Source organism: Oryctolagus cuniculus, chromosome 6, assembly GCF_964237555.1.
Source record: "Oryctolagus cuniculus chromosome 6, mOryCun1.1, whole genome shotgun sequence".
Taxonomy (NCBI): Eukaryota; Metazoa; Chordata; class Mammalia; order Lagomorpha; family Leporidae; genus Oryctolagus; species Oryctolagus cuniculus.
The window spans coordinates 38,146,445-38,170,641 of record NC_091437.1 but is presented as its reverse complement, the minus strand read 5'-3'; the positions used below and the strand labels follow the sequence as shown (position 1 = coordinate 38,170,641).

The window sequence follows — 24,197 nt, the reverse complement described above, 5'->3', positions numbered from 1 at the left end:
GACAGATGAGGAGGGGGAGGTTTGTGGGGATGGGGGCAGAGACATCTGTCTTGCCAGTAGGCCTCATTCTTTATATACTTTACCCACTGGGATTCTTGGAAATCACTGGAACTGTGATTCTTAACCTGCTTTGAGTCTTGGATCATCTGAGAAGCTGATGAACGCTTGGATCCATAGACCTGAGCTGTGGAGGTTCTCTGGGCTCCAGGAGCAGTGGTAATCTGCAGGGATCCCTTCCCAGGGCTTGCTGCTCTCCTGTGGATCCCTCCTCCTCAGACCCTGCCGGGTGCAAGGGATGCAAGGGAAGTGTGCACCTCTGGCAGATGATGAGGCTGGGGCCCTGCAGCCGGTGATGCATCCCAGGCATGCCACCGGGCCCAGCGTGTGGGAGGAAGGTGGCCCTGCTGCTGTTAAGCCAGCCAGTGGCCTAGGAATCCCAGGTCCTGCCCAGTGAGTCAGCCTGAGACAGGGAACCTGTGCAACTGTAGAATTTCCCCGGGCTGAGCTGAGGCCACAGGGAAACTGAGTCATGAAGAATAGGGAAGCAGAGGGCAAATGGGGTGGTGCACCTTCTCAGGCCCTGGTGAAGGGTGGCCCGTGTCTCCCATCCCCCACAGGCGCTGGGCCCCATGCCTCCTGAGGACAGCAACCTGATGCTGCACCTGCAGCGGCTGGAAACTACCCTGAGCGTGTGCGCCGAGGAGCCCGACCACAGCCAGCTCTTCACCCACCTGGGCCGCATGGCCCTCGAGTTCAACCGGCTGGCCTCCAAGGTGCACAAGAACGAGCAGCGCACCTCCATCCTGCAGGTGAGGCGGGCCTGCGGCGCTGCCAGGGCCACTTCTCCCCTGGGTCCCGGCTGTTCTAGGGGCCCAGGGGCACTGTGTGGCAGACAGACTTTGGGCTTCTAATCAGAGTGGTCAGGAAGGTAAGGAAGTTGTGGGAAGGGATGGAGGAAGAGGAAGGAAATGGGGAAATACAGGGCAGGCAATGCAAATTGTGTGGCCGGGGATGCCCTCGCGGCTGGAGATGGGACCAGGGGTGCTGACCTGCTTTTGATCTTCAGGTGCAGGGGAGGGGAGGGAACGAAGGGCAGCTCCTTGCATGTTCTGGGCTGCGGCATCCTTACCCCATGTCGCAGTGGGGAACAGCCTGCCGAGGTGGTTGCTCTTTGCCCAGGGTCATCCTTGATCTGCCAGAGTCCAAAGCCTGGGTCCTTCACCCCTATCCCCAGCTGCCTCCCCATTGAATTGCTTTCAGTAGCTGTGTTGTGCTGTGCTGTGGCGGGGTCAGATTTCCTGGCTAGACTGGGCCAGGCTTTTCGCAGTTCTGTGGGCCTCTGTTGCAGTAGGGACTGATTCTGTTTGCCGTGTGGCCTTAGACGGATCCCTCTATGGTCTGTGAAGATCCTATTTCAGTGTAGAGCATGGTAAATTCTGGAAAAGCAGTCACCATCAAGTTTTGATGATAATGAGCATCTGTACTGGCAGGAGGTTTTAGGCCTGAGGGCTTTGGGAGGTGCAGAGGATTTGCCTACAATTGGTGACCATTCTGAAGCTGGTGTAACTGAGGCCCCAGCAGGACAGGAGCTACCTGGGATCTGAGCACCTGGCACCACAGTGGTTCCCGAGAGAACTGGCTCTGGGCCCCTCAGTCATTGGTCTGTGATCTCAGTCGTGTCAGCAGACATTCAAGTCCCAGGTGACAGGAGGGAGAGGCTGTCCGGCTGGGGCTCACAGGCCACCCCTCCCACCTTGAGGCTGGAGCAGCGATAGGAGCGTGCTGTGGAGGGCGGGGCCTCCTCAGATGCTGGTGAGGCTCTGAGGGGTCCAAGCCAAGCTCAGGAAAGGTGAACCAGGTGCACTGTGAGGACTGAGATCCAGGGCCTCCTAGCAGGGGCCCCCCCACCACTGTACCATTTTCCATCAGGCACCTGCTTGTTTCCTTCTTAGCTCTTACTGTCGTTCGTTATGATTTTCTTTACTAGGTGGTTTATTTGCTTAATTGTTTTTCTTGAACTCCTTGCCAGAATGTCACAACAGGGGCAGGTACCTTGTCCCCCACATTCACCCTGGTGTCCTGGGGCCGGGCACTTCATGCACATTTGGTGAATGAATGAATGAGTGAAAGAATGAACTCTTGTTAGCCCCTTTGATAGAAAGTAATGATCTTGGTGATCTCCGATGATCCCGTCATTGCCCAGAGACACCAGGGAGACGGGACAGGCAGGAAGCGCCCTGGCCAGCGACGGGACATCCTGTTCCCGGGCAGCCCCTGCCAGCACAGCATCCTGGGCCTCCTGCCTCCTGCAGGTGGAGATAGAGAAGCCCAGGTCCCTGTCATTCGGTCATTGCTTCGCTTCTCAGCTCACTCGCCATTTCCATGGCCACATTGGTCCAAGGTCCTCTGCTGGGCACGGAGGGAGCCAGTACCGGTAGTCTTGTCTTTCCTGAGCCCTGGGGCCCCACTGTGTGAGCGACCTCTGGCTCCAGGCTGTCTCCCCAAGGCTGGCCTGCATGAGTCAGAAAGGAAACAAACGCCCTGAAATCCCCCTGGTAACGTGGAGGAGTTTGCCCTCCTCTTCTGTGAGGCTCCATCCTGCTCTGCCCCGGTGCTTGGAGCTCCAGGCCTCAGAGGCCCCCACATGGTGCCCTGTGGAGTGTGAGGAGTCCTTGGTGGCCCCCACCGCAGGCAAAGAGACAGCAGAGAGTGCCGCACATGTGGACTACCCTGAAGTGACGCGTGTCGCTTTTGTTGGCCTGGAGTAGTCATGTGGTCACACGTAACTGCAGGGAGCCTGGGGAGCAGAAGGGGGAGTCCTGGCCTTGCCCACAGCCCAGCCCACAGGGGAGAGGGGGAGAGAGACCCAGCCTTGCACCTGCAGGTGGGAGTGTGGTGCTCGTGGTGATTCTTCTTTGTTTTATTCCTTTTCATTTCTTCTTTGAAAGGTAGACAGATGGACACACACGCACACAGAGGGGGAGAGAGATCTCCCATCTACTGGTTTGCTCCTTAAATGCCCATGATAGCCAGGACTGGGCCAATCCGACGTCCCCTGTGGGTGGCAGGGACCCAGGTACTTGAGCCACCAGCACTGCCTCCCAGGAAGCCGGGACTCACTCCCAAGCACTCCAGTATGCTTTCCGGTGCTTTGACTTTATGCAGATGGTTCTCCCTCATTTCCCAGCTGTGGAGATGCAGATGTTGTGAGGTGCCAACAAGGCAGTTCCTGGGCCAGTGCCCAGCGACAGCGCTGGCAGGTGCGGGGCGCTAGCGAGTGGTTGTTGGAAGACGGGAACCCTTGTCCCCGTTTTGTAGAGGAGGGCAGTCTCAGAGATGCAGCGTGGGCCACATGGTGTGGGCGTGGTGAGGCCTTGCGGCTTTCTCATTGGCCACCCTGGAAACCTCTCCTGCTTTGGGGGGGCTGAGCTCCCCCGCCTCCTGGGACTCACCTGGGCAATTGTCCCCACATCCGTGCAGCCATTGATCTCTGCGTTCCTCCAACACAGTAAGCTGGGGCTGGGGAGCTGGCAGGGAGCAAGAAAGTGGGAGAGCTCACTGGCCAGTGAGGTTGAGGAGGATGGGGAGTAGGAAGTGGCCCACACAGCTCCTTGGCTGTGCTTGTCCTAAGAGCTAAAAAGCAGCAAAGGCAGGGCTGGGTGCTGGGCTGATGGAGGTGTTAATTGCTGGATGAGGGACTTAGGGAGGACTTCTTGGAGGAGACAGCATTTCAACTAAAGCTTGAAGGAGGAGGGGGAGTTGACCAGGGAGGCTGGTGGGGAAGGGTGTTGTAGGCATGCAAACAGCAGAGAGAGGGGGACCAGTGGGTCCCAAGGCTGTTCTCCATCAGGCATCCTCACAGCCGGCTCCCAAGGGACAGTGTATCCAAGAGAGTGTGTCCCAAAAAGGAGTGGGCGAGGCCACAGGGGGTAAGGTGTTGGGACCTGCAGTGGCTGCCGCCATCCGTCCAGTCGCAGCCTGCACTGGGGATGTCCCCTCTTGACCCTCGCCACCTATCTGCCCTGCAGACCCTGTGTGAGCAGCTTCGGAAGGAGAACGAGGCCCTGAAGGCCAAGCTGGACAAGGGCCTGGAACAGCGAGACCAGGCTGCTGAGAGGTTGCGGTGAGTCCAGGCCCCCAGGAGAAGGGCAAGGATCCCTGCTTGGATATCGGATCTCGTGCCTCTGGTCCTTTTAATACCTTGGGGTGTGTGTATTCTCGGAGCCTGAGAGTCAGAAGGAAGTTGCTTCAGATTGCACCCCTCCCTTGAGAACTTGTTGCCTTAGCCTCTTAGCACTTGTCCCACCAGCTGGGAGACAGCGCACGGACTCTGCCGCCCCCTGCTGGTCACCATCCTGTCCTGCCCTCTCCCCTAAGGGCTTCACAGGACCGGCAGGCAGCCTTGGGTCTAGAGATGGCAGTACAATTTTGTGCTCCTGCCCCTGCCTCCTTGTGAGATTCTGAGCTGGCGTTTTGGAGAGAGATCTGGGATACTGCATCACCCCAGGAAGTCTGAGAAGCACCCACCCTGACTGGAGAGCTTGAAGGGCCCCTGAGATCATACAGGCCAAGTCCCCCTGTCCAGAGCAGAGGCTGAGGCCCAGACTTGATTTGAGCCCCATAACGAGAACCTGAGTCGCCCACCTGCCTGTGGTCCTGGGTGATTTGGGTGATGGGTCATCTCTTGGGAACCAGCAGAGTTCTGAGTTACAGCCAGCACCTGCCAGCTGATCCCCCTACACCCTGTGGCTTGTTAGAATCACACAGGGAAGGAAGCTGAATTGCTCAGATGTAGTCAGAGTAATGTTTAACTATTGAGCCACTGTGCCATTTTGTTTTTAAATTTTTTTAAAAAAATTATTTATTTATTTGAAAGAGTTATAGAGAGAAGGAGATATGTGCGCTGGTTCACTCCTCAGATGGCTATAATGACCAGGGATGGTCCAGGCCAATCAGGTGCCAGGAACTTTATGCAGGTCTCCCCCAAGGGTGTTAGGGCTCCAAACGCTTGGTTCGTCTTCCACTACTTTTCCAAGGCCAGTAGCAGGGAGCTGGATGGGAAGTGGAGCAGCCGGGACATGAACTGGCATCCATATGGTGTTGCAGGCAGCAGCTTTACCTGTTATGCCACAATGCTGATCCCTGTTTTTTAATTTTTTAAATATTTATTTGAAAGGGAGAGAAATGGAGAGGGGGAGAGGAGCGAGAGAGAGAGCGAAGCAGACTGACAGATTTTCCATTTGCTGATTCATTCCCCAAATGCCTGCAACATCTGGGACTGGTCCAGGCTGAAGCCAGGAGTCAGGAACGTAATCCAGGTTTTCTGCGTGAGCATGGCAGGGCCCCAGCTGTCTGAGCCATCACCACTGCCTTCCAGAGTGTGTGTTATCAGGAAGGCAAATCAGAGTTGGGACTCAAACCCAGCTGCTTCTGTATGGGATGCCAGAGTCGCAAGCAGCATCTTAAGCCCTGCGCTGTGTGCCCACCCCACACCACACCATTTTTAATTGGCCTGTGTCTGCTTACTGTGGCATGGACTCCTCGTCTGGGTTTTATAGCCATAATGACTCCATCTGTGGATCCAGACACCCAGGCTCAAGGCTGAGAAGGCAAGATGCAGTCCCTGCCAGGTGAGCTTGGAAAAGCCGCTGTACTTCTTCGTTTGTAAGGTACTGAGTGGAACCCGGCTGTGGGGAGCAACCCGGACTAGACTAAGTTACTGGAATTAAGACTTATTCTATGCATCTGCTCTCCCACAATATGGCGCTGAGAAGGGAGAAACAACTTCTACGCAGCTGCCTCTCGCCAATTTGATTGACTGAGCTGCAGGAGCTGATCTTGCTCCTGATTAGAGGAGAGCAGCGTACTCGGTGTGTGGGTAGCAGAGTTGGGATTGGTGGAAGAGGACTATAAAGGAGGAGAGAGACAATATGCACCAGGAACATCTATCTGAAGGAACACCTGTGCAGCCCCCGAGAGCCGGCCGGCGGTGTGCCGCTCCCCCGCAGAAGTGGGGAATGTAGCAGGGGGAACCGCCCTTCCACGGAGGTGGAAGGGACGGTAGCCAACCCGGGAAGAACCAGCAGCAAACCCGGGGAGGGCCAAGCAGACGAAAGAACAGCACAGGGTCCTGTGTCGTTCCTCCATGAAGAGGGGGAGCGACATAATGGTGCCGTGACTCGGATATGAAGCCTAGGCAGGGTTTAGTGTCGTTCCTCCACGAAGAGGGGGAGCGACACCCGGCCGTCCAACAGAACTTATGAAATACTTCCTATACTTCGGTCCTACCTGAATCCATATCACCACTTTTACCATGTCCTGTATAACCTGCCTTATTACTTGCTTGAGATTTTACTTGAACTTGATAAATATGTTTGCTCTTGGGACAAGGAGCCTTGCGGGCCTTGTCTGTTCTGTTTGTGACTTCTCTGTTTGCCTTAACCCAGGGAGGAAAACATGGAGCTCAGGAAGCTGTTGATGAGCACTGGCAGCAAGGAGGGCGCCGCCGGGCAGCCGGGCTCACCGAAGACGGAGGGGGCAGGCGCGAAGGGGGCTGCTGGGCTGCAGCAGGTACGTGGTCAGAGAGCCGCTCTCCTCTCCAGCACCCTGCACTGCCACCTCACACCTCCGCAGGCAGCTCCACCAGAAGGCTCTAGTGAATAGGTGGCCTGAGAGCCGTGCCCTGGAGCTGCCCCGTGTGCCTTCCGTCCCGTGGAGCATCCTGTTCCCTGGGACGGCCGAGGCTGCTGCAGGTGCACAGCTCCGTGACCCGCACAAGCTCTCTCCCCCCAGCCCTCGCTCAGAGCAGGTGGCGCGGAGCCCTCTGCTCAGTGTGGGCACATTGCCCACACACAGGCCAGCTTTCCGAGGTCTCTCTGCAGGCAGTTGAACTTGTTAGACATTCCGCACAGAATGGGGTCGTGAGTGAGGCTGAGCAAGCTCCTCTGGGGCTTCTTCCCAGCACCCAGGATTGTGCTTCCCGAGCTCAGAAGTGCAGAGCAGAGGGCGTTGGTCAGGATCGACAGGGTCTGTGGTGCCCAGGCCGGCCCCTGCCCCAGCCCCCTCCAGAGCCAGCCCTGGCTCACACGCAGGTCCCACGCAAGTGCTGCCGCTGTACCCAGGTCCAGGCTCTGCCACTGCCCTCACCACAGACCTGAGTGCCAATTCTGTACCAACACGTTTTTCTTCCCTCCAATAAGGTGATAGCTGCAGGTAGGGCCCAGTGTGCTTAGCAACCCCTTAACCTGTGTGTTAGTACAACTACCCGAATAACTCAATTCCTCATTAATATTTATCCGGACTTGCTAAGCCATGGTCTTACCTGACTCCTGTCTGCTGCGAGGTAGGCAGCTGGGACTGCTGCATTTCCCAGCCGTGGTAGCAGGTTTGGAGGGGCCGTCTGACATCACGGAACCGAGATCCCCGTGTCACTTGTCAGCCAGGCATGCTGATGAGTGACAAATGCCTGCTCGCCTCTCAGCCCTGGCCTGCGGAATCGCAGCCCATGGGCCCCCTCTCATCTTCCATTCACCCCTCCACCACTGCGTGCCTTGTCTGCCTTGTCATGGAGGTCACGTGCAGGCTCCCGCTCACTCCTGGGCTCCCTGACCCCTTCTGGGATGGAACTCGGGGGCCAGGCCTCTACGAAGCCCTTTCAGGTCTGCTCACCTCACTCGGCTGCCCTGGAGGCTCAGAGGGAGGAAGTCAGCTGCGCAGGCTGCCCAGGGTCATCCAGGCGAGGCCTGTGTGCTGGAGTCGTGTGTGTGTAGGAGGGGGAGAGGGCAGGGGGCACTGTCCCCATCTCTTGGACAGGGCCCCTGACTCTCTGCACCTCAGCTTCCTCCTCTGCAAGTGGGGACAGTGACAGCTGAGGGGCTGCTTTTGATGGTGAGCTGGCTCTAGACTTAGAGGAGGGCTTCAGAGATAGTCTGGAGAGTTCCATGCCTCCCCCCCCCCCCAAATGTTAACATCTTACAGGGCACAGGTTAATGATCAAAACTAGGAATTAACATTGATGCCGCACAGTGAGCTACGCCACAGACTTCACTCGGATTTCAGCGGCTCTTCATGCATGCCCTTGCTGTACTGGCCTCCCCTCCGCATCGTGCAGCCGTGAAGCAGGGTTGGCGGAGTGAACGGGGAACCTTAGCTATGGAGTTTTTCTTTCGTCCATCTCGGCAGTTTTAATGAAAGTTGTATATCTGAGACCCCCTTGCATCTAGTCAACCATTCCTCTCTGGTAGCTACCCCTCTCCTTTCCTTCTTGGCGTGACTTGGCCTCCCGTCCAGGGACCATTCTGCAGTCTTTGTCCAGTTTGAGCCTGGTGCTAACCCCCTGGCTGGGGGCATGCCCCCAAGGCCCGTCGTGCCAGTGGCCTTTGCCTGCTGCTGCCCCCACCCTTCCTACAGACACGGACTGCTGCACCACTCGCTGACCTTCACAGCGTCCCCGCACCACTCGCCCTCACCAGCCTTTCGGATAGGCCTGGATCGAGACTTGTGCTCCTGTCATGGCTGTTTGGAAAGAGGGGAGACCTGACCTTCCCGTGAACGTGGGAAGGGGCATGGAAATGCCTTTTTCAGTTCTTGCTTCTGTCAGAAGTCACAACAGGATTTAACATCGTTTTGGTCCCAGCTGCCCCCGTGATGGCCACAAAAGGGGACAGTTGTTTTTTTAAAAACAGCAGGTGTGGGGCCAGCAGCCAGATGGGCTGACTCCAGGGCTCGCTCTTCTTTCTCCACACTGAACCTTCTCTGTGTGGAGGTTCAGGTGCATCTCCCAGGAGCCCAGCGTCCCCTCTCCCTCCTTCTCCAACAGCTCCTTGACCTTCAGTGCTATAGGCAGCAGGCTTCCGGGGGCCTTCCTCCTCCCCTGCCCCTCCTTGCTCCCTGGTGCCATGGTGTGCTTCCAGGCTTCTACCTGTAGGGGGCACTGGAGCACCACAATTTCTGTCCCCAAGCCTCAGGGAGGGTAGAAAGTGCCAGATGGCGGGGAGTATCTAAAGCCAGGGCTCAACTGCTAAACTTCCAGCTGTGGCCTGCTGTTTCACTCCAACATTTTTTTTTTTTTAACCTTTTCGTTTCAAGATCACTTTAGACTTGGAGTTGCAGAAATAGTCCAGAGTTCCACAGTCCCCTGCCTGTTTGCCCTGATGTCGACACCCACTTTGCAAGGTTCAGTGATGAAAACTAAAAGTTCTCACGGGTACTGTGGTGTTAACTCAGCCACAGACGTCATTCATTTGGATTTTACCCATGCCTTTTCCTGGACCTGCGATGAAACCAGAGCCCCCTGTTGCATCAAGGTGACGCCAGTCTGTGACATTTCCCTGTGGTTCCTCAGCTTTCAAGACCTTGGCACTTTGGACTTGTCCTGGACAGCTGTTTTCAGGGACTGTGCCTCAGTGGGGGTTTATCCTATGTCTTTTCTTGATTGAATTGTGGTGACGGATTTTGGCAAGAATGTCACAGAACTGCCAACCGTGTATGGCTGAGCACGCACAGGGCCGAGCACCCCGGCACAGAGGGTCTGGTGCACCATGTCCATGTATCTTAGGACTGTTGACCTGGCCACTGAGGTGGCATCTGTCAGGTTTCTCCACGATGAAGTGACGACTGACCCGTGTTTAGTGTTGAGGAGACTGAGAGACTGCACAGGTAGACTGTCACTTGCCAGTTCCCGTGTCCGTCGGTGAATCCCACCTGCAGCTGTGACTGTGGTAGTGGTCTCGTGGTGACTGTGTTCCCTCATTCCTTCTGTACTCATCAATGGGAATTCTGTAAGGAACAGCTGTCCCTTGGCCCTCATTTACTGATTTATTCAACTTTTAGAAAAGCATTATGGACTCAAGGACGTCCATCTTGGCTTGTAGCACAGGGCTGTTGTGATTTCTTCTGCTGTTCGAATCATTCCAGCTTGGGCCCCAGGAAGCCCTTTCTAGTCGTATCCTAGACCCCGTACCTGCCGTTGCTGTTAAGATTTTGAGCACCTCCTGGCTTTCTGGCACTATACAGTGCTCCAGACTCGCCTTGTGTTTGCTCTCCCTTGGCCCTGGAATTCATCACTTCTTCAAGGAGCCTTGTTAGAAAATGGTATTGGGTGGTAGGCGTGGTCATTGCCACTGGGGTGTCACCGCTCTGAGCCCACCCAGGGGACAGAGCTAGAAAACATGTGTGTCTGTACACATACATAGATGTGTGTGCACCGATCACCGTGTGTATGTATTCTTCATTGTGTCTGTATCTTTCTAAAAATGTTTTTTAAATGTTTTTCTGAAAGTGTAGAAAATACCCAGCTCTTGTCTTGCTGGCCAGAGGACAGCAGTGTGACTGCCATGTGGGGGTGAAGGCGAGTGCTAGCATATCTTAGAGGTGGAGCCCAAGCAGGAAGGTGGCCGTTCCAAGGGGTGCCAGGTGGGGTGGGGGTGGGGGTGGGGGCGTCCATGAGTGGAACCTGGGAATCGGCCTCCTGATAGATGACCTGAAGGGGGAGCAGTTCTGACTGGGGTGGTTAGTGGTGTCCTGGTGGCTGGGAGGAGTAGGGAGCTGGGAGACGGAGGCCTGGGGTCACAGGGCTGAGGGGCCTGAGAGGAGCAGGGAGTAGGCGAGAGGATGTTTACCTGAGGCTTTGGTGACGCCCCCTGTTTCTCCCCAGGCTGGTGTGGCAGTAGGGAAGGTCCCAGAGGTGGGGCCCTTGGGCACGGCTGAGAAGAAGGTGAAGATGCTGGAGCAGCAGCGCACGGAGGTGGGTGGCTGGGGGCGGGCCGATCCTCTCCCCTGGGACTGGCAAGGCAGAGGCCCTGCGGGTCGCTGGCACCCGGGGGAGTTGTCCCGGTGACCCGTGAACCATCTGCCCGAGGAAGAAGTGCTGCTTTCCCTGGGCTGGCCCCTCCTGAGCAGGAAGTGGCGCTTGGAGCAGGACCTAGACTTGTTGGGGCTGGCGGGTGGAGTTCAGGAAGGCTCCACGTAAACCCTTGGTGGTGGGAAGTGGCTGTGGTGAGTTAGGCAGGTTTTGGCATCAGGGAGGAGTCGCACTGAGGGAGAGGATCCTACACCCTCCTTTTTTTTTTTTTAAATTTATTTATTTGAAAGGTAGAATTACAAAAAGAGAGAGAGAGAGAGAGAGAGAGAGAAATCAAGGCAGAGAGAGGGATCTTGCATCTGCTGGTTTACTTCCCAAATGGCTGCAACAGCTGGGGCTGGGCCAGGCCAAAGCTAGGAGATTAGAGCTTCCTCCAAGTCTTCCATGTGGGTGCTGGGGCCCAAGGACTTGAGCCATCCTCTGCTGCCTCCCAGGCACGTTAGCAGGGAGCTGGATTGCAAGTGGAGCAGCCGGGACTCAGACCTGTGCTCATATGGGAAGTCAGCACTGTAGGCGATCCCTGCCCTTCTGCAGCACATTTATGACTGGTCCAAGGCGTCTAGAAGTCTGGATGATTCCCTGGTATCTCAGGTGGTGTTCTTTCCCCCTGCCCACCCCCCAGTCCAGCCTGGGCTGTCTACACCTCAGCTCTGAGTGTAGTCCTCTCTGGTGGACATGGATTCTGTCTGTCCTCTCTCGCTACCACCTCCACCCCAGCCCCACCTCCCTGCCCACCCTGGTCCTCCAGAACATTGCTCTTGTGTTGCTCTAAATTCTTCCTGCTCTCAAAAGAATTGTGCTGGTCATTGTAGAAGGATTAAGAGCTCACCTCCTAGAAGTACCTACAGCTGAGAACGGTTCATTGTGTGTTCCTCAGTTTTTTAATGCAGAAAAGTAAAATTGTATCATAATTCTGCTTGATACCTTTTTTCCTTTTTTCTTCTTTTAAAATGAACTGTCTAGCCGGCGCTGCGGCTCACTAGGCTAATCCTCCGCCTTGCGGCGCTGGCACCCCGGGTTCTAGCCCCAGTCGGGGTGCCGGATTCTGTCCTGGTTGCCCCTCTTCCAGGCCAGCTCTCTGCTGTGGCCAGGGAGTGCAGTGGAGGATGGCCCAAGTGCTTGGGCCCTGCACCCCATGGGAGACCAGGATAAGTACCTGGCTCCTGCCATCGGATCAGCGTGGTGCGACGGCTGCAGCGCGCTGGCCGCGGCGGCCATTGGAGGGTGAACCAACGGCAAAGGAAGACCTTTCTCTCTGTCTCTCCCTCTCACTGTCCACTCTGCCTGTCACAAAAAAAAAAAAAAAAAAATGTCCTTGAGGCTGTTTACTCATATCAATAACATACTGTATTCCTTTATTTCTCAGTACTTTTTGTCAAGTACCAGGGTACTTAAAAAGTTTGTGGGACAATGGAATTAAAAGATACGTTCATTTCATTTTGTTGCAAAACAATTTTGAAAACAAGCGTTGTGGCACAGCTGGGCAAGCCGCCTCTTAGGACACCGCATCCCATCTGTGAGTGCCAGATCACGTTCTGGCTGCTCTGCTTCCAATCCAGCTTCCTGCTAAGATACCTCCTAGGAGGCAGCAAGTGTAGGTTTAAGTGCCCTGGGCCTCTGCCCTCTATGTGGCTGACTCAGATGAAGTTCCAGGCTCCTGGCTTTGGCTCAGCCCAGCGCTGGCTGTTGCAAGGCATCTGGGGAGTGAGCCAGCAGATGGAACTCTCAGTCTCTCTCTTTGTCTCTCTGCCTCTTTCTGTTGCTCAGCCTTTCAAGCAGATACAAATAAATCAATAGAAAAAAAAAAAAAAAAAGGAGAGCTGTGCATAGTTTTGTCATAATAGGCATTTTCTGTGGCCTTTTCCAAGACCCCCATGTAATCTTTCTGATGCTGCACAACGCTCTCTCATTGTTTTATTTATCTAATGATTTGGGTTTTTTTTTTTTCTTCCCCAAGGAATTGTTACAGCAAGAATTGTACAGCCAGTAATTAGTGTCCTCTGAGAACTAAGGACATGTGTTAGGTGTCTTATTTACGGAAGAGATACACGTCTGTTTATACTGTAACTTACTTAGCCTGTCTGCTTAGTGAAGCCTCTAGATTTTTCTGTAATATAAACATTGCTGAGGTGATCAGCGCCATGTGTGTTTGCACACTTGTCTAGGTGGTCTGGTCAGTTAAAGTTTTTGGGTTGGAATGATTGGGTTGCCAACGATGACAGCGTGCGATTGTAGTAGAGTCCCAAACCGCCCTCCTCAGAGGCGTGTGCTCTGTAGTTCTACAGCGTCGGTCTCCATGATCGCCTTGCTCTCTTGGCTGGAGTAAAGCCAAGTGCACTGCATGCAGGTGGTGGCTTTGAGGAGCATGGAGTTTGTGAGAAGCAAGGACCGAGGCAGTGTCTGTGGCCAGCCCTGGGCGTGCACCTTGGGGGCTGTGAGTTGGTGCTGCTTGTTTTTCTCCGCCTCTCTCTCTCTCTAACCCCAGCCTCTCTCCCCACAGCTCCTGGAGGTAAACAAGCAATGGGACCAGCATTTCCGGTCCATGAAGCAGCAGTATGAGCAGAAGGTAACCTGGGGGCTCCTGGCTGGGCGTCAGGGCACTCCACTCTTCATCTCACTGCTTCCTTCTCAGTTGTTTGAAACCTGGCAGGTGCCTGAGTTGAGCCCTGGACAGCAGGGTTGGAACCCTGGGGAGGCTGGGCCCTGTGTGTTTCCCAGGCACAGCCTGCACCCATGCCTTCACCCCTCCCTCTCCCTCCCCACCCAGATCACGGAGCTGCGTCAGAAGCTGGCGGACCTGCAGAAACAGGTGACTGACCTGGAGGCTGAGCGGGAGCAGAAGCAGCGCGACTTTGACCGCAAGCTCCTCCTGGCCAAGTCCAAGATTGAAATGGAGGAGGCGAGTGTGACCCTGGCCCCCGTGGTTTCACTCTCCCAGGGGCAGGTGGGGTGGGACCCGAGCATTCCAGCTATTGCTTTTCAAATCTTCATTCAGAGGAGCTGTTTGCTCAATTAAAATTTTACAGACTGGGGACCTCTATGGGGAAGCATGGAACAAGCAGGCCTAGGCAGGCCTGCTGTGTGGCACTTGGCAGGGGTGGGGTTCTGCTAAGTGTTGAGTGGTGACTGATTTTGTGACACTGACCGAGCTGCATTCAAAATTCATCTGTCCAGTCATTTGTCCTCAGAGCCCACAGCAGGCACTGTGGGCATGGAGTTCAGCGTGAGTCCCACCCTCCCCAGCTGGGTAGCAGACGGTCAAGAGCTAGTTGGCAGAAGCAAAAAGTGAAAGGCTATTAGGCACGACGGCGAAGTTACAGGGACCAGATACAGAGCAGTGCAGGAACACCACCACCCCTGCACGTACACGTGTGCATACACACACTTGCACACACATGCACGCTGCTGCTGTCATGCTGCTGACGGACACAGCCCAGCCTAAAGAGGAAAGGCCATGAGGCTCTTAGGCTCTTGGGATTTCATTTCTGTCCTGATATCTTCCCCTTCGTGGGAACTGGGCATGGGCTGCTTTTGCCCAGCTTATGAGTGGACATTTCAGCGTGGATTCCGTGTTCACTGTCCCTCTGTCAGCACGCGACCCCAGGGCCCTTGTCCATGAGGTCAGTCCCCCCCTACTTTGAGGATATCTCTTCTCACCGAGTGCAGGGCCACATCCCGTGACTCGCCGCCAGACATCCTGGCTCTTTGGTCCCTTCCCCACACCCCCATCCATGGGAGAGACAAATCCCTGGGCCCCTGATAGCTCTCCCCTATCATCTGGGGGGATGGGGTCATAGCTCAAGACAGACGTCGCCCTGTAGACAAGGCTCCCAGTGATAGTGATCGAGGTCAGGTTACCCCCTGCCAGGGCTCTTAATCAGGGGGCGGAACAGCTCCAGCCAGCCTCTATTCCTGGAAATGGCTCACCAGCTGGTTTGTAGAATATTGACACAGTGACCCCGGGCTAGAGAAAAGCTGACCTGGTAGTCTACATGCTGGGAATGCATGGCTGCAAAATGAGCACACAACTCAGATAAAGGGAGAGCTTCCCTAGCCACCTCCCCGGCCCCCACTCAGGGCCAGCCCTCCCCAGCGGTGACACCATCACTATTTTGGTGTCTGTTACAGAGTTTTTTTGTTTTTGTTTTTGTTTTTTTTTTCACAGTTATACACCTAGAAATACAATCATCCCCCAATATCTGTAGGGGTTGGCTCCAGGACTCACTCGTCCTTGATATTAAAAGGAGTAGTGGTTGGCTTACAGCCTACGCACACTCTTCATCTCTGAGTGACTTCTAATGCCTAATGCGACGTAAATGCTCTGTAAACAGTTGTCTTACTGCATTGTCTCAGGAATGATGACAAGAAGAAAGCTCGGTATGTGTTTAGTACAGATGTAATTCAAGCATATTCCAACTGTGGTTGGTTAATCCACGGATGCAGAATCCACAGACAGAGAGGGCCGACTGTATACAGTTTATTTGAGATGCACGTGGCCTTCCCACCACACTGCACTACCAGCCCTCATTTTAAGCGCTCCCTTTGACGTGGAAGGGAGAGCGCCATGGACTTGGGAAGCCTGGGTCCAAGCCCAGCTCAGTGTGTGGCCTGAGTAGCCTTCCCACTATGCACATCATTTCTTGATGTTTAAAGGGGCTGCAACTGGGGACCATCTGGAGGCCATTCTAGCTGTGGCTGTCTGTCACAAGAAGCCCTGGTGGTGTGTATGGGAGCAGTGCCTCCGCCTTGGTTTCCTGTTAGCTGGATATCTCTTTGTTTCTTCCTTGTGCTGCCTTTGTTTCTTTTCTCTTCTCTTCTCTTCTCTTCTCTTCTCTTCTCTTCTCTTCTCTTCTCTTCTCTTCTCTTCTCTTCTCTTCTCTTCTCTTCTCTTCTTTTTTAAGATTTATTTATTCATTTGAAAGTTGGAGTTACAAAGAGAGAAGAGAGGCAGAGAGAAAGAGAGAGGTCTTCCATCTGCTGGTTCACTCCCCAGTTGGCCTCAACAGCTGGATCTGCGCCAATCCAAAGCCAGGAGCCAGGAGCTTCTCCTGGGTCTCCCATGTGGGTGCAGGGGCCCAAGGGCTTGGGCCATCTTCTGCTTTCCCAGGCCACAGCAGAGAGCTAGATTGGAAGTGGAGCATCCAGGACTCAAACCAGCGCCCATATGGGATGCTGGCACTGCAGGCGATGGCTTTACCTGCTATGCCACAGCGCTGGCCCCTACCTTTGTTTCTTTGCATTCTGGCCTCTAGGGTTAGAGACCAAGAGCTGAAAGGTCCTTTGAACTTACATAGGTCACAGGAGACCTCTGTGAGTCTGTGGAAACTCTGGTTGTTCTCTCTAGAAAATTGCACATAGATAACATTTTGCATATAATTTTGGGGCTCACGGCCCTCCTGGGGCCCCTCTGTCACTCACATTAAAAGCTCCATACCCATGGCAGATCAGTTAGCTCAGACAAGAGAAGGCTGTGCCAGCACCCAGGGCCTGGAGGAGGAGCTGGTGTCAGAATCCAGGCCCCTTCTCCACTGAGGCACCTCTTCCTGGAGGATGGGACCTCCCGGGCACTCCTGTGCTGGCCGTGGGTGCAGTGAGCGAGCGTTGCGAGATGCTGGCTGGGAGAGACAGGAGGCCTGCCTGAGTGAGGGCTGGGTCAGCAGGGCAGGGAGCCCGAGGCCTCCTGGAGAAGCCCGCTGTTTACCATCCTGGTACCCCCTGCAGACCGACAAGGAGCAGCTGACAGCAGAGGCCAAGGAGCTGCGCCAGAAGGTCAAGTACCTACAGGATCAGCTGAGCCCGCTCAGCCGGCAGCGCGAGTACCAGGAAAAGGAGATCCAGCGCCTCAACAAGGTGGGCGCCGTGACTCTGGTCCCTTGATGGCCCCTTGGATTGGCAAGGCTTCCCCGAGCCCGGCTGTAACCCACCACATCGCTGGTGCCCGCAGCCCTTCAGCTGGGCAGAGGGGACTGCAGTGAACAGGTGTTGCTGTTCCTGCCTCCTCCGCATTCCCTCCCCACAGCCAGAGTGTGCAGCCCCAGGAGGGGCCTGGACTCCTCTTCCACCCAGGCCCCTGCGCCTGCTGCCTCTCTGCCTGTGCCACCTCCACAGCTACCTGTGCCTGTCGCTCGGGTTGAGGTTTAACCTCCCCTCCTCAGCTAAACCCTCCCTGAGCCTTGTTCAGGGTGCCGTTTTGTGCCACTCCTTTCACATCCCTTCTCATGTTTCCCAGGACTGCCTGTTGAATTCTCTGCCTCCCTGCCAAGCGGTGGGAGGTGTGCAGGTTGCAGTGCCTGGCCCCAGCACATGATCAGGGAATGCTGAGCGCAGCAGATGAGGCCCAGGGGTCGCGCCCTTGGGAAGAGGCGTGTGGGCAGTGGGTACCCAGAGTGGAGATTGAGTAACTCGGAGACCCTGTGGTCTGAGCCAGGGCGAGTGGCCATGGGCTGGGCCAGGCCTGGGGGCTGTAGCCAATCTACCCTCTCTGGGCCTCAGTTGTGCCATCTGGACCTTGGCTGTAATCCTTCTGGCCCTAACTACCTTCCAGCCCAGGGGCTAAAGAAGTGAGCCGATGGGAGGCAGCTTGGAAAGGAACCATATGGGACCTGGGAAGTTTGTGTCTCCACTTTCCTTCTTGCCCACGGGCCCTCACCCTGGGCACGGAAAATTTGGACATGCGTTTAGCATTCACCGGGTGCCAGGCCTGCTAGAGCAGAGCTTTCTCAGCGTTGTCTGGGCCCCTGGAACCTGTTCCCAGAGAAAGTGATGATCTGTGCTGAGCTGGAGGACTTTGGAGTCTGAATCTGAGCAGAATTTGTCCCTGCTGCTGATGGTAGGGGTTTTGGCCATGTTGAGGACATATTTGCCGTGCGATGAGTGAGGCAAGGCAGGTGTCCTGCTTTTTAGCTTGTGGACAATGTCCATGGGTCAAAGTCCAGGTGGCAGTCAGGGTGGCTAGTCCGAGGGCTGTCCGGAGGTCTGAAGTAACACGTTGACAGCCTTCGGGGGAAGGCAGTTAATGGAAGCCTTGTAAGATGCTCCAAGCTCCGTGTTTACCTGGAAGAAAGCAAGCGTTCTGTTAACCTGGTAGATTAAGGCTGCTTTCCTCTTTGCTTTATCAAAATGCTGTTTGTTGGCGTTTTAGCCTGTTTCAGTGTCGGGAAGGTAACATATTAAGGAAGAAGCAGCTGACATGGCGTCTTATCTAACTGCAGAGGTGTGACTGCAAGGGCTGGCCCGGGAGGAATGCAGGGGAAGCTGAAGAATCCCAGGGCAGGGGCCTGTCAAGGAGACTGGCGCTGCCCTAAAGGACTTCACGAGCCACACCTGCTCCGAGAAGGGAGCGTTGCTCCACAGGAGCGTCCCGCCTAGCCCGCTGGTTCAGGGCACACGCTGAGTTTGAAGCTCTGCTTTGCCACTGACCAGCTGTGTGACTTGAGACAAATCGTGGCAGGGCTCTGGGCCTCAGTTTTCACATCTGTTAAACAGGGATGATGCTCCGAGTCTCCTTTGTAGTCCTGGGCAGAGGCATCCATGAAATGCTGCGTGTGGAATGTTACCAAGTAGGGTAGCATTTGTGAAATGATACTGGACGTGGTGCTCATTATGACCCGGAAGGGGGCCCTGAGAAAGACTCTGGTGAAGTCTTCATCCTGGTGATGGTCCCATCTTCCCCTCTCGCTGATCCCAGGCCCTGGAGGAAGCACTGAGCATCCAGGCCTCCCCATCCTCTTCACCAACAGCATTTGGGAGCCCTGAAGGAGCCACAGGCCTCCTAAGGAAGCAGGAGCTGGTCACGCAGAATGAGCTGCTGAAACAGCAGGTGAGCGTCTGGGAGGAAGTCAAGTGGAAGAGTGCTCCGTGGGAGCTGGGACTAGGCTGGCATCCAGTCACGAGCAACCTGCAACGAGCAGTCCTCTTTCTGGCCGTCAGCCAGAGCCCGTGGCTGTCTGAAGGTTTATCCTTCCCAGCAGTGTGTCCCCAGCTGAAGTCATTGCTCTGCCACCTTTGTGATGGAGCCACCTCTGTGTCCATCCATGCTCTTGTTTACGGTGTACAGCCATCCCCTCTGCCCTATCCCCTCCATCCGTATCCTTGGAGGACTGGATCCAGGATCCCCTGCAGAAACCAAAGTCCACAAGTGCTTAAGGCCCTTAGTATTGACACAGAACCTATGCACAGAAGGAGGCGGGAGCAGGTGGGAGCCTCTTCTCCCACGACCCTGCCCCTCACCCCACCCGCCGGCCCCTCCAGGTAAAGATCTTTGAGGAGGACTTCCAGAGGGAGCGCAGCGATCGAGAGCGCATGAATGAGGAGAAGGAAGAGCTGAAGAAGCAGGTGGAGAAGCTGCAGGCCCAGGTCACCATGTCCAATGCCCAGGTGAGGGCGGCTGCACCGGGGAGGGACACCAGCCCATCCTTGCGGCAGGGCAGTGGGAGGGCAGTACCATTAGAGGGTCCCTGGTAAGCCTGGGTGTCCAGACACCCACTGGTTCTCCTTCCAGCTCTGGTGCACAGCACTGCTGTGGGACCTGGGCAAATCCTTCCCCCACCTTGCCCCTCTGTGCAGTGAAGCACTTTAACCCTCAGGCGTCTCTTGCTCCGACTTTCCACAATCGACTTGGATGCCTTAGAGGCTCAAATTTAGAAACTGGCCCTGAGCCGCCCACAGAACAGAACTAGAAGATTAGTTCATGTGGAAGCACAGAGCTGCCGAGGCTCACACGGACCCTCCTGCCCTGGGTGCAGACCGCCCACGATGAGCAGAGCTCCCCTGCAGCTGGGCTGTGCTCAGCCCACAGGGTGCTTCCTGGGCTGGCCTGGGTACAGCAGCCTACAGTGGTGGCAGGCATCAGCCCTTCCACCCTCCGGGCAGGGTAGGCCCTAGATCCGGGCCTGGCCAGGAGGCACCTGTGCCATCAGGCCTGTCTCCCTCCCTCCTTTTCTAGCTAAAAGCACTCAAAGATGAGGAGAAGGCAAAAGAAGCCCTCAGACAGCAGAAGAGGAAAGCAAAGGTGAGAGCTTGAGGGAGGAGGCAGCACTGGCCTCGCCTTACCTTCTTCAAGGAGCTACAGTCTGATGGGCGAGAGAGTGCATGTGCGACACTCTCTACCAGCTGACTAATGAGGTAACACAGGTAAAGACTTAGAGCAATAATCACACAGCCTTGGTGCTCAGGACGCACTGGCTGTCTTCATTGCTGGTATTCTCAGCCCGTATACCCACGCTTCCGTGCCGTGTACCCACCTTCCGTGCCATGTACCCACCTTCCATGCCCATGTGCCACCCTTCCATGCCCGTGTACCCAGCCTTCAGAGAGATAATATTCTAGGTAGAGGGATGTAGGTCAGTGTTGCTGGGGATGGCCTGTGCAGCCTGTTGCAGGCCCGCGCCAGACACGAGCCTTTTTTGCAGGCCTCAGGAGAACGTTACCATGTAGAGCCCCACCCGGAGCACCTCTGCGGGGCCTACCCCTATGCCTACCCACCCATGCCAGCCAGGGTGCCACACCATGGGTTTGACGACTGGTCCCAGATCCGCTACCCTCCTCCCCCCATGGCCATGGAGCAGCCACCCCCGCTCCCCAGTTCACGTCTCTTCCATCTGGTGAGTCTGTGCCCCTCCTTCCCTCCAAGACACACACATACTCTAGTTCCAGAGAGGAAGGTCAAGTGAGTGGGCCAGAAAGGCAGCCTCTGAGATTCCTGAGCAATGCATTGGTGGCACAGGTGTCCAGGGCCTGGTTCTGTCTGGCTATCCTAGGGGTGAGGATTCTGCAGCCCATAGCAGTCAGGGTCACTGGCAAAGGATGGAGAGGGCAGGAAGGGGGATGCCCTGTGAACCCTGGGCCAAGGCCAAGGCTTGACTTCTTACACCCCTACGTGTAACCAGGTTCCAGAGTCCTCTCCTTGGCCGGCTCTCTCGCTTGCTTGCTTCTTTCCCCTTCTTCTTCTTCTTCTTCTTTTTTTTTTTTTTTTTTTTTTTTTGACAGGCAAAGTCAGACAGTGAAAGAGAGACAGGGAGAAAGGTCTTCCTTCCATTGGTTCACCCCCTAAATGGCCACTACTGCCGGCGCACTGTGCCGATCTGAATCCAGGAGCCAGGTACTTCCTTCTGGTCTCCCATGCTGGTGCAGAGCCCGAGCACTTGGGCCATCCTCCATTGCACTCCTGGGCCACAGCAGAGAGCTAGACTAGAAGAGGAGCAACCGGGACAGAACCAGCGCCCCAACCGGCACTAGAACCCAGAGTACTGGTGCTGCAGGCGGAGGATTAGCCTAGTGAGCCGTGGCACTGGCCTTTCTTTCCCCTTCTTATCATTCTTCAGAGAGCTTCTGTTGCCTGTCCCATCTTCTCCAGTCCTTCTGCCACATCCTCACCTCAGTCATCCCCTGCTCTCCCTTGGACAATGCCAGCAGCCTCCTGCCTGGCCTCTGCTCCTCTAGCTTTCTCTGTACACATCTTAACCACTGTGCTAGAATGTGGTGCTCAAGAGATTAGCGCTGGAGTTGTGGAGACCCGGGTTCAAGTCCATGCTCGTCCACTGTTCTAGCTGGATGACCTTCAACAAACTACTTACCCTCTGAGCCTTAGTTTCCTTCCTTGGAAAGGGGAAGCAGCACCCTAGGTTATTGTGGGGATTAAAGTCCACTTAACCTTTCTGCACTTCACTGCCCTTGCCTCTGCCATCGCTTGGTGCGGTTTTCCAGAGTAGCTATTGATTATTAAGTCCCAGTTTTGTCACAGCCGGAATACACCTGGTTTTCACCCTGTGGAGCGTTGCGGAACCAGAGCTCCCAAGTGATGGACTCGCCCACAGCCAGGCCAGCAGAACAAGGTGAGTGGGGCCTGCCTGCCCGAGGGAGAGAGCTTATCTGTCAGAACCGCCCCAACTGCATGTGATGTCCTCTCTGGGATCTTGGTAGATAGAGAAGAGGCCCTGTTTTCTGACTCGGGGTGGCGGTAAAGGGAGTGATGGGGACTGAAACCATGCATTTACTTATCCTAGTATACCTGCCAGGCACCACACATGTACCCGCCTGGCTTGGCCAGGGTGCTTAGCAAAGCTTCGCAGAGACGGTGACGTCTGAGACTCTCAGAGTGCGCAGCACTCGCCAGGCGGGGGTGGGGGGGTGGCTTGAGAAAGGATGGCAGATGCAGAGGCCTTAGCGGCAGGGAGTGAACGAACATGGCCAATTTGAGGAGCTGGGAAAGGCCAGTGGGGCCGGGTCCAAGAGCAAGGCAGAGTTAGGGATGTAGGCAGGTCAAGACTGTGCAGGGCCCTGCAGGGCACAGGAGGAGAGCGGGTCCGTGTCCTGAGCCATGGGGGCGTGGAGCCACTGGACATTTTTATAGCAGAGTGCGTGGCATGACCAGCTCTGTGTTTTGAGAAGCCCTCTCCAGCTCTGGGGCTTGCCACGAAAGCTGGGTTTGCTGGCCAGGAGGAAGCTGTGGGCGCTTAGTGACCACCCTCACCGCCTGCAGGGCACTCAGGGGGCAGTCGGCGCTGCCTCACCTGCTGAACTTCCAGGACCAGAATCCCAGCCGGTGGGTGGGAGCTGTAGGAGGCTGAGCCCATCGGCATGCAGAGGACTTTGTCAGGGTCACAGGTGAGCAGAACTGGAGCCAGCTCTGTCAGCAGGTTGTGCGAGCAGGGACTGAGGCACACAGCTCAGAGGGCACCAGCTGGAAAGGGAGACTGGACCGGTGGTTCATTTTCTCACGGTTCCCACAGAGCCCTGGAGGCTCCTGGGGGAGTGGCAGAGCCTGCCTGATGGACAGGGCTGTTCTGGCTGCTAGAGCTTTAGAGCTGCTCCATTTTCTGGGCTCTAGAGCCAGTTCCGCCTCTTCCTGGGCCTGGGACTTGGAACAAGTCATTTTAACATGTGCTGCACCCCAGATCCCCCTCCACAACGGAGCAAGAAGCTGCCTGCTTCACAGGGCCCGGTGCAGGCCACATGATGCATATGCTAGCTGTGCTGTGCCCAGAGCCTGGCTCTCAGTAGCCCTCCAGACCTCTGGCAGGGACTTTCAAAAGTTGATGGGAAAATGGAAGTTAAAAGACAGTTTATTTTGGTATGAAAAATTGAAATCTGTGTAATTGTTGTAATGTGCATTTTGTAAGAAAGTTGTAAAGATTCTATGTATCCACAGATTTTAGATTATTTTTGCACCAGAATAAGTTTATCATTTAACTTCACTGTCCACAAACTTTTTGAAGTACTCTTGGAGCTATTATTTTCACCGTGACTATACTGGTTTCCATGTAGGATTCGGAAACTTACTGTGCTGTGTATCTTCAAGTCTTCACAATTTCTGTTTGTTCAGGCTCCACAAAAAATGACCGCGAGGGGCCTCAGTGAGACCAGACTGTGTCATGTGGCTCCACCGTCGTCCTGCAGAGCCGGCCGACCTCAGATGACTGAAAAACTTGAGGCCACGTGTTCTCCGTGGCCAGAGCCTCAGCTGGCAGAAGGCCGAGATGGGTGGTGCTGGGCGCTCCCAGGCCCACGCAAGACTGTGAGTGAGACCAAGGAGGCTCACCCACAAGGCTCGTCTGAGCATCGCCAGGAATAACTCAGCACCCTGCCCCTTGGCTCTGAGTGTCATCCTTTGCTGAAGCCACCGGGGGACACCAGTCTTGAGAGTGGGATGCGGCCAGGATTCCCTTCCTTGCTAAGCCTTCCCAGAAGTGGTTCCAGCCAGACTCACTGTGCGTGTTTAACTTTTGCTTCAAGCTCTGTAGCAGGACCTGTCCCACATTCATCCCTACCCCTCTGTGAGGAGCTGCGGGAAGAACAGGTTTGTCGCCAGAGCAGACGAGAGCGACAGGGTGTTGTTCTGCCACCGGGGCCCTCTGCACCATAGTAGCCTTGCCAAAGCCATTGCTGCCTGGGCCAAGTCCAGGCCCTCAGCCCCGCAGCTGGAGGCTTCTGGCGCCAGAGGCCAGGAGTGGTGGCTGTCCATCCCTGGGCAGCTGTTTGCACGAATCTTGGACATAAATCCAAGTTAAAGATCAACCATCTGTGACTGGTGTTCTTTTCTGTCCTGGCTGCTCCCCTGACTTCCTGACAGCCCCTGGGGTCCAGGGGCTGTGGGAGGAGCCTGAGCTGCTGGTCAGGGGCCCTCAGTTTAAATACCTGCCCTTCACTCATCAGAACGGGGCAAGGCCTGGCCCTTCTGTGAGCCTCAGTTTCCTCCTCTGTCAAGTGGAACACCTCGCATCACTCTAGCTGCCTTGAGAATGGCAAGAATGGGAGTTGATGTGAACTGGTGTCATAAACCCCAGCTGCGGAGTAAGCCTTGCTGGAAGCCAATGAACAGAGGCCCACAGCCCACCGC

The 24,197-nt window shown here is 55.5% G+C and overlaps 1 protein-coding gene across 9 annotated transcripts in view; it reads left to right on the top strand.

Moving 5' to 3' along the window:
- Positions 1 to 23,875, top strand: part of TNIP1 (TNFAIP3 interacting protein 1) — a 54,940-nt gene extending 31,065 nt beyond the window's left edge. For 6 of the 9 annotated variants that reach the window (XM_008255274.3, XM_070076336.1, XM_051843549.2 and 3 more), the window contains 13 exons: positions 618 to 809; positions 4,029 to 4,123; positions 6,447 to 6,570; positions 10,655 to 10,744; positions 13,362 to 13,427; positions 13,629 to 13,760; positions 16,583 to 16,711; positions 18,549 to 18,680; positions 19,112 to 19,237; positions 19,806 to 19,871; positions 20,272 to 20,463; positions 21,603 to 21,693; positions 23,184 to 23,875. In XM_008255274.3, the coding sequence (XP_008253496.2) occupies positions 618 to 809; positions 4,029 to 4,123; positions 6,447 to 6,570; positions 10,655 to 10,744; positions 13,362 to 13,427; positions 13,629 to 13,760; positions 16,583 to 16,711; positions 18,549 to 18,680; positions 19,112 to 19,237; positions 19,806 to 19,871; positions 20,272 to 20,463; positions 21,603 to 21,693; positions 23,184 to 23,218 (1,470 nt within the window). In that variant the 3' untranslated portion in view covers positions 23,219 to 23,875. Of the gene's footprint in view, positions 1 to 617; positions 810 to 4,028; positions 4,124 to 6,446; positions 6,571 to 10,654; positions 10,745 to 13,361; positions 13,428 to 13,628; positions 13,761 to 16,582; positions 16,712 to 18,548; positions 18,681 to 19,111; positions 19,238 to 19,805; positions 19,872 to 20,271; positions 20,464 to 21,591; positions 21,694 to 23,183 lie in introns of all 9 variants that reach the window. The other 3 variants (XM_008255276.4, XM_070076337.1, XM_008255275.4) reach the window with 2 other exon arrangements.
- Positions 23,876 to 24,197: the final 322 nt, after the last annotated feature.